Source organism: Petaurus breviceps, unplaced genomic scaffold (assembly GCF_028583685.1).
Source record: "Petaurus breviceps papuanus isolate PSGF00001 unplaced genomic scaffold, PetGlider_PUasm1.0 90919, whole genome shotgun sequence".
NCBI lineage: Eukaryota > Metazoa > Chordata > Mammalia > Diprotodontia > Petauridae > Petaurus > Petaurus breviceps.
In genome coordinates this window covers 21407973-21417811 of record NW_027187378.1, presented here as the reverse complement: position 1 = coordinate 21417811, position 9839 = coordinate 21407973, and the positions used below count along the sequence as shown (strand labels likewise).

Below are 9839 nucleotides of genomic sequence, written 5' to 3'. Positions count from 1 at the left end.
TTGTAGCATAATTTTTAAAATGAAGAGGAAATCAGTTATAGCTTGGTGTAATGAAAAGAACACAAGATTTGGTAGCAAAGGTCCTGGGTTTGGATCTTGGTTCTGCCCCTTAAAGCCAATGTGACCTAAGGCCAATTGATTAACCTCTGAGTCACAGTTCCCTCATCTATTAAAATAGAGGGGTTGGACTAACTCAGAGGTGGGGAACCTGCGGCCTCGAGGACGTAAAGTTTGGATTCAGTCAAAGGGCCACACTTGAGGACCTAGAGGGCCACATGTGGCCTTGAGACCCAGGGTTCCCTACCCCTAGACTAATTGATCTCCAAGGCCACTGACAGCTCAAAAACCCCTCTGAAATCAATCCCAGGGCTTGGAGCTCTATAGAACTACACTTATTTAGCCTTTCCTCTCGGGTGCTAATTTTCAACTCTTTAGTCGTCTTCATGGTTCTTTCTATATCCTTGAAGACTTAGTCTCTAACCGGCATGACTTGAACAGCCAAGAAGGACATGTGTCCCGTTCTCCCCTGAGAGATTTCTCTAATCTCTTTTTTATCAGATGCCTAAAGAATGCGCTGGTTGCTGTCACAGGCATTCTCTGCAGGAGCAGCCCTTCTCTTTCGGAAGAGACAAAGAGGGAAGGAGCATTTCAGCTCCCTTTGAAGCCCGTGCAGGCTGCAATAAGGTCCCATTTGCACCTCCCCCCCTCCCCGATCCAGGAAAGGGCCTGGGGACTCAGCCAGCAATTTGGCAGGCAGAGGCACATGCTGGTGCTGTCCTCTCCACCCCTTCTTCCCCCCTGGATTGCAACTAAAGGACTGGCCTAGGCTTTGCTGGGTATTTGAGTGGGAGGGATGGAATCAGAGCCAAACCAAGCCACTTAGGTGTTAGCTCATAAGTCCTCAGAGCAGCAGCAGCAGCAGCTGCCGCCGCCTCTGCATCTGGGATAGCAGAAGCAGCAGCAGCAGCGGCGGCAGTACCAAGACCACGACCACAGAGCGGAGCGTACCGGTGACAGCAAGAGTAGCCTTATGCCTCCTAGCCTTCAACAGCATTATTAACCGGTAGCTTGACTTCTCAGAGGCGTCCCAAACTAGCGCACCTCTGGACTCTAATCATTGCCGGGCTTTTGACACATTTAAGACAATCTTGAGGGAGGAGAGGGAAAAAAAGAAGCATTTTTCCTCCCTGAAAAGAAATTCACAAATTAGCAAGATGATTTCAGGATCTCAGTGTGCCTTGTTCTTTTTCTTGTCCTTCATTGCCTGTCAAGGATCCCCGGTATCTCAGGTAAGATAGTTTTCTGTGGACTGTACCACTGGGGGATTTCATGGCTGAGAGTCTGGTGTCCACCTGCCTTTCACAGGTGGAAGATGCTAGCTCCAGATGCATAAGCCCCTGGGCTTTTTTTTTATGATTCCATGTTGGTACTTTGGTTGGGGGCTGAGGGTATAGGGCAGGTTAGAAAACTAATTTAGAGTTTGTGTCCTTAAAAAAGCATATTTTATTAGCTTTTTCAAGTATATGTCTCATTCCCCTCATGTGGCACACCGGTCTTGACCAAGGGTGGGTAGAACTATTTGCCAAGTAGTAATCGATCAACTCTATGAAGAAAGTGACTTGGAAAATCCTCTCACAAGCATATAAAAGTGCCTACAGATATGATTATTTCTGGGAGAGTCATAATTCATTGTCCTTTGCAATGTTTCATCAGAAATCCTGCCCTCTTGTTAAACTTGAATTATTCTCTACCCTGGACAGATGCTTGTTTCCTACTGAAAGTACTATCATAAATACTTTTTTTTTTTTTTTTTTGCTTCTTGTGAGATGCAGTATGGTATAGTGGATGGAGAACTGGTCTTGAACAAGGTCATGAAGATCTGTGTTCAAATCCCACTTCTGCTACTTTCTAGTTATGTAACCCTGGGTAAATCACTTAAATTCCCAGTGCTCTAGGCAAGTTTCTAAGACCATAAATTGCAGAGAAAGTGTTGACCTGTACTGATAGAAGGAATTGCCCAATGAAGGCTATCCAGATACCAAGGAAAACATAGATCTAAGTTCATATTACTTCCCCAAAGTAACATCTTGTCTCTGTGTTTGTATCACTTCCAGGAGAATCAGAGAAAGGTGACTAATATTTTCTATGGGGCCATTTGGAATTTGGGTTTGCATTTTATTTCACATAGGGAAAAGGACAACTTGCCTTTTTGATTTTCCAATCTGGCTGCTTTTTGATCATTGAAAGAATTCCAAGTGATTATGCCATATTTAAAAAAGAAAAGTTTCTTCTCTTCTCCTCCTCCTTCTCCTCCTTCTTCTCCTCCTCCTCCTTCTGCTTTCTTCTCCTCCTTCTCCTCCTCCTCCTCCTCCTCCTCCTTCTCCTCCTCCTCCTTTTGCTTTCTCCTCCTTTTTCTCCTCCTCCTCCTCTTCTCCTTTTATTGACTCTTGGTCTGACGGTTGTGCAAGAGGTTTCCCGGGTTGGGATAAGACTGGAACTTCTTGGATGCACCTGAGCTGTCAAATACAAGGATAAGAGGAAGGAATGTTAGGACAACTCTGGGAAACTAAAGAGCTTTGCATGATGAGCTCTGTGGGCTTTAGTAAACTTGGGAGACTGGTGGCTATTGCTGTGCAAATGTGTTGGTTATGCTACTAAGAATATCAGTGTCTCATTAGTCATTACTTTGGCAAAATTTTCTCTATATTGGACTGGATCTCTGGAGTAAGTGATCTGCTGGCCAAGACTATGTACTTTGTTTTGACAGATACATCAACATCTTCGAAACACTTAGGGACTATGAGTGCCTAAAAGAGTGGCAGGTTACTAAAATCACTGCTTTTCCTAAGGAATTACTCAACAGGATCATAGGATTTCAGAGTTGGAAAGGACCTCAGTGGTCTGACCTGTGACCCCATTCAGTCCATGTAATCTGTCTTTGAGCTCTTTCATTTTACAGAAAGTAAAAAAGTCAAGTCAGCAAACATTTATTAACTGTCTACTGTGTGCCAGGCACTACAAAGAAAACTAGTATAATTGGGAAAAAAATGTCTTGGAGCAGCAGCTAGGACTTGGACCCAGGGTAATTGGTCATCAATACTGGCTCTGTTAGGGGTAAGTCATTTCCCATCTATAAGAGAATGATAGCATGTACACTACCTATCTCAAAGAGTTGATATGTGGAATGTACTTTGGAAATGCTAAAGAAATGTGGGTCATTATTAGATGAAAAAGGAGAGATTAACCAGACTTTGCTTCTTGGTTCCAAAGCCTAGGCATACTTTATCAGATCATACTGGCAAAGTGGTCTGAGAAACCCCCAGAGAATCCTGGTTTCCGGCCCCAGATTACAGGAAGGATGAGGAGCTCCAGAAAGGATCAGTCTTCAAGTGGTTACTTATTTAACCCAATAGAATGTAAGCTCCTTGAGGGTAAAGGGTTGATTTGTTTTGGTCTTTGAGAAGTGGGGGGTATAGAGGCTAGAACCAGCCTTGCAGACAAGAAGACCTATATTCAAGTCCTTCCTCTGACATGTACTGGTTATGTGACCCTGGAGTAAGACACCTAACTCCTCAATGCTCTAGGTGCTTCTTGAAATTGCAGGACAATTACTGACCTGCATTGGTAGAGGGAGTTCCATCCCCTGGGAATTTTCCCGATTAAATAAATCATAGTTTCAGGACATCCCCTCTTCATGCATTTCAACACTTAATAAATGCTTATTGAGTTCCTACAATTAATGAGGTGTATAGGGGACATAAGAGAAGCAAAAGGTTGCTGCAGTGGTCCTAGACCATTCTGCATTGAAGAATATTAGGTAATTATAGTGAGTGGGTGAAGGAGGAGGAGAAGGGAGACTTGCAGTCTTGATGGCAACAATCTGGATAATTAATTTTATATTGTTTAATATTCTATTGCTATCTATTGGCCATGAATTACAGACACATGTCAATTAAGTCATTTTTTAGAGTTAAATGCAACAATCTGGATAATTAATTTTATATTGTTTAAAATTCTATTGCTATCTATTGGCCATGAATTATAGACACATGTCAATTAAGTCATCTTTTAGAGTTAAATGCATCTAGTAAAAATGAAGAGTGTTGAGTGATGGCTAACAGGACCTTTTCTTTCTCGTAGGAGAGTTTTGTTAGTTGGGAGAGGGTCTAGGTGAGGTTAAGGAAAAGGAATGATAATTGATAGAAAAAAAATGGAAAATTTCACCAACCTCCTCCTATCCCCACAACCCTTTTCCAATTGTGTTTAGATTTGAGAGTATTTCCAGGTTGGCCGGGATCAGGGCAAAGTTGAATAATTAAGATGTAGAGATGCTGTTTGGCTAAGAAGAGATAATGGTCTGAAGAAGTGACTTCAGAAAAGTTGAAGTGACTTCTCTTTGTGTTAGCAGTAGGATTTGAATTCAGTGCTTCTGAACTATGTAGCATTTCACTAGGCTAGTCTCCATTGCTCTGTGGCTAACCTAAAATTTTTTGATTCCTATTCTTAAGGGATTGTGATACTTCATTTTTTGTAGCCATATAGCATCACTGGGAAAAGATTGATATTAGAAAATATGAATTTTTGTACAAGGTGGTAACCTGGGGTTGTAGAAAGCCTTGCAGAAATTCTTAAATGCAACTCAGCCTGCTCTCTTCCTGCCATTCCATTTTAGGACTAGATTACTATTCAATTACTGCACCCATTTAACACATATGCACTGATAGATTAACTCAATGAATTGGCAAATGATAATAATATTAATAGCTAGCATTTATATAGTACCTTATATGTGTCTGATACTGTGCTAAGCACCTTACAAATATCTCATTTGATCCTCACAACATCCTTGGGAAATAGGTGCTATTATTGCCCCCATTTTACAGATGAAGAAACTGAGGTAAATAGAAGTTAAGTGACTTGCCCAAGATCACACAGCTAGCAAATGTCTGAAACTGGATTTGTACTCAGGTCTTCCTAAGTCCAGGTTCAGTGCTCTATCCACTGTGTCACATAACTATCTAACATTTAGTTGTTCACATGCATGTCACAGTCTGGACAACAGGTGCTATTCATTCATTTGCTTTTTCCTGTGTGAATGGTTCGGCTGTCTTTTTTTTTAGTGACCATAGATTTAATTGAGGAGACCTGGTAATATCACAGATTTAATGGACAGTGAGCTTTCTCATCAATAAGGGATACTTGCCTATTTATAGTCTACACAAAAAATGTTCCATGCTAGTGAAAAACACCTTTTGTGAGCATGTGTCTCCCTGTCCTGTCTTGTGCTTAATATTGATCAGAGGATCACTAAACCACAGTTGCTTCTCTCAAAGAGTCTGAAGTGACCATAATGGGTGTGCATGGAATCAGGACCACAGGTCTCCCTTATTTGTCATGTTTCAAGAGAGCCTGGCATCACTATGAATGCCTGTGACTAGACCAAATATTGCTAACATGAAGGAACTATAGGAAAATGTGTTCTCATAGGAAAGAAAACTGTCCCTAAGCTGAGCAATGGGAAGTACCCAACTCAGTTTTAGTACTTGTTCCTAGAATGTTCTGATCATACTTTGGTCAATGTCCCTCTATCCTTATTTTCTTCAGCTTCCTCACTTTTTACCTCCCTCTTTCAGCATTTCTTATACCTCCTCGCCCCCATCCATTTTTCAATTCTTGATCACTTCCAATCTATTCTTCATCTCTTTGACCCAGTTATAAAGCTATATAAGTTGACCAGTTGTACCCCAGTTGATTGAGGTGCTTGGTTTTAAGATCTACTTGTCTGTCCCTGGTTCAATTCTCATGAGTACACCAGTAATAACAATGCTTTAGTGGAACCAGGTAAATGCAGAGAACTGAATATTTTCTTTAACACATATGGGAGACATCTTGTTGAAGGAGAACCCTCACAGCTACATTTTGTGCTGTCAAGTCAAAGGCTTTTTTATTTATTTTTTAAAATCAAAGGCTAAATAAGGTGGGATCTTATATTCTTAGCACTTTTCGATAAGTTGTTTGACTGTAAAAATGTGTACAGTCTATTAGAATTTCTTGCCCCATGTCCTTTTCTCAAACTCTCATCAACGATTTGTTCAATATATATCTAGATCGTTCTCATATTTTATCATGTGATAAAGTGGGTCACTGATGTCTATGAATAGTTTTAAAGGTTACTGACACTGTCTGATTTTTTCAGTCATTTGGTAAAGTTCTTCCTTCAGAAATTTTAAGATCCCTATCTCATTAGTACTCTAAAAATTGTATCAGTTCCTGGAGAATTTCTTCTGTTTGCATTCGATCTGGTCCAGCTGCGCTTCTTTACTTTATCTTGGTTGTTATGGGTACAGAGACATCAGTGATGAAAACAAATTGTTATAGAAACATTACTCTTTCAAAAATGTATTTGCTATTTTTCTTTTCATTTCGAAGTGCTCTTGGGGTGATCTGGCTTAGATGAATTTCATGCTAAACTTTATATAAACTCATTTCTGATCCTATTATCCCCATTGATTTACTGGCTTGTGAGGTGACACTCCTCATAATCCTCTCCTGAAACATGTCACAAATGAGTTTACTTTCTAAATTTATTTGCTATCTTTTTTTTTTATTTGAAAAGAACAAGTGTTTGCTGATTTAAGTAATTTCTGAGGTATTTTTGCCTTCTTATGGTGGCAATTGCTTTGCACTGGCCAGACTTCTGTAGGAAACACAATCAGACGATTGTCTTTTGCTTTATTCATTTCTAATTATTCAGCATCAGTAGCTTGCTTTCCTCATGCTAGAGTAAAAAAGTTTGTGCCTTTGAGTTGACTTTGGGGTTGATGGAAAGAGGGATGTAGAAAAGAGGAATGTAATGAATTTTGTGAATTTAATATTCTGAAGATGAAATCCCCATTGGTTCTCAATTGGTAGTAGCAGCAAATTACCCAAGGCAGCAACTGTGGGAAATTCCCGCAGAGGCTTTCTGTTTGGAGGCTGATAAGTTTGTTTCATAACAATGGTGACAAGTGAAATAATAATTAAGATCACTTTTCGTCCAAATTGAGATGTTGCTTTTACTAGGGAGCTGAGATTGCTTGTTATTGTAGAATTTCACAAATTCTTCTATTTCTCACTCTCTCCTACCTGTGCATTCCTTATCTCAGAGCTGGGAAATTTTGTACTTGGGTCAAGGAAGAGGATGATTCTAGAGTGGGAGTGTGGGATGGGGGCCAGGGTTGTGGGGAGGGTGGGGAGAGTAGGAAATGTGCCCCAGATAGGTTTTGCCAGCACTCTGTTATGGCTTTCTCATCTTCATCTCCATCCCATTTTTTGTAACACCAGCGGAAAGAAAAAGCAGCAGAGAGTAAAGAAGGGGGAAGAGATGTCATTAAATGAGCAATCCAAGGGATCCTCTCTATTCTAGTCTTTCTGAATCACTGCCTCTTAGCCAACAGGGAAAGTCATGGATGAATCAGGGTGAGAGAATCGAGGCAGAGGCTGGTTTAGAGACAGAGATCTAGGCTGCTGTTGAGGACTTTTTTGGTTTATTTGTAGGCAATCAGGGTTAACTGACTTGCCCAAGGTTGCACAGTTAGTAAGTATCTGAGGTCAGATTCAAACCCCTGGTTCTGCTCACTCCAAAGCTGGAGCTCTATCCACTACATCACCTAGCTGCCCTGCTGTTGAGGACTTATAAAATCGAGGGGGAAGTATTCCAGTGGCTTTCAGGAGCAAATAGCAAGTCCCAGAGTTCTCTACCTATTGAGCTGTAACCATACTAATATCTTACATTAGATACTACTCTACAGGATATGAAATGGACCTGGCATATCTATTGATTATCATTGCTTTTGCAAGTAGACTTTATAGATATCTTTTATTTTTACATTACTTATATTTTCCCCATTTGTCTCCCTCCCCCTGCCTTATAACAAAAGACCAAAAAAAAAAAAAAAGAGGAAGAAGAGAAAACAGGAAGGAATCACTTAAAATTGGTAACACCTTAGGGTGAAGGAGTTTATCAGATAATTTTCCTTTATAATAAGAGGAACCCAGGAAATGTCAGAAAACTGAAGGTGTGTATATGGAAGACTGAAGTGGGGGTCAGGGGAAGCAAAGATGGTAGAATTGTAGGCTAAAAATTTGCCTAATTTACAATTTTGCTTAGGATCAACCTCCCACCTTTCTGGATCTGTTCTTTTCCAACTTCCCAGCTCTCTGAATATTTTAAGGTTACATTCAAGGGGTTATCCTTGCTGATCCACCCTTTTTTTTTCTACCAGGTCAGAGTAGCAAATTGGGTGTTTTCCACCTTCATAAGAAAACGATCAATTAAAGATTCATTTGCTTGAACTTCCTTAGCCCTCTTTAGATTGGGGGAAAGTCTTGGTGATGGATTGAAAGAGTGACAGAGACAGAGAAGGGCATACACATAGAGAGACACAGAGACAGACAGAGACAGGAGAGATCGAGAGAGAGAGAATTTATTAAGCACCTACTATGTGCTAGGACTAGGGATACAGATACAAGCAGAAAAAGGTGGTCTGGCCTGCCCACATATTAGAAGACAGGGCTGCAAGGTGAAGGTAAGAGGTGGGAAGGTCAGGGAGCTAAAAACTTCAAGCCCAAGGTAACAACAGAGTAGAGATGGGATGTGAACCAAATTCCATATTATTTCTACCACACCACCAGGCCTGTCAAGGGGACACATACCCCAGTCCTCAGAGACCTTCTTTCTAGAACATGCTCTAACCCTTAATCAAGATAAACCCTGACTGTTTTACAGCAGCCTCTTGTCCTCACTGTTGTTTGGTGGGGTCTCAGTGAAGGGTCTCTGGGTAAAGCTTAGTCCTCTAACAGAGAGCTTGCTATACAAAAACCTACATTCCAGGAATAAGAATTCTTTGCCATTCTGCAAAGCCTATACTCCTCACCCCGAAACAGGTGCTGCATGCTGTAACAGGCGTTTTCTCTAATCAAAACTTACCAAAGGGCAGAGATGCAATTAAAATCTAAAAAAAATTAAAAGGCCCTCTTGCAATGGAAGAGAATTTCTCAACTCAGGACCAGGATTCTGGAACCCATATAAACAAGTCTCGAAAACCAGTTGTTTGAAAATGAAGGGCTATACTTGGTAAACAAGTACAAGTTCATGAAGAGGGGGGAATATTTGGGTTGATGTAGGTTGTTAGCAGTCAACAGCCATGAGTCATGGAGAACTAGAGGAAGGACTAAGTGGGGTGCCCTGGAAATATGTACCCCAAATGGAGGAAGCAGTGTGGGGGTTCCCCCTTTACTCAGCAGGACGCCCCTTCTGCAGGGGTCCAACTGCCATCACAGCTTTTGCCCGGACTCACCCAGGGCTCCTGGGATCAGCAACAGCATTATTAAGGTGCTAGTAATCAACAATGACCATAGAGTATTCTAGGATCTCTTCCCCCTACTAACCCCTTATGTAAGAATTTCCAGTTATGGCACTGATATCCAGTGCCCTCATTCTCTTGACTACCAGGATAAATTTATATGAGTCATTACTTCTAATGTCTGGCTTTGGCACAGTGTGTGTGCCGACACAGTTAAGTATGGTTAGAGTGCTGGTGCTGGAGTCAGGAAGACCTGAATTCAAATCTAGCCTCAGACACTTGCTAGTTATGTGACCCTGGGCAAGTCACTTAATCTCGGTCTGCCTTATGTATAAAATAGGGATAATAATGGCATCTAACTCCTGGGTCTTTGCAAGGATCAAATGAGATAATATTTATAAAGCACTTAGCACATTGCATGGAACATAATAGGCACTTAACAAATTTATCCTTCCTTCCTTCCTTCCTTCCTTCCTTCCTTCCTTCCTTCCTTCC

At 41.0% G+C, this 9839-nt stretch overlaps 1 protein-coding gene across 1 annotated transcript in view; it reads left to right on the top strand.

Moving 5' to 3' along the window:
• The first annotated feature begins 787 nt into the window (after positions 1-787).
• FBLN7 (fibulin 7) overlaps positions 788-9839 on the top strand; it is a 77640-nt gene continuing 68588 nt past the window's right edge. The window contains exon 1 of the mRNA XM_069075556.1: positions 788-1289. Coding sequence (XP_068931657.1) covers positions 1215-1289 — 75 coding nt within the window. The 5' untranslated portion in view covers positions 788-1214. The remainder of the gene's footprint in view (positions 1290-9839) is intronic.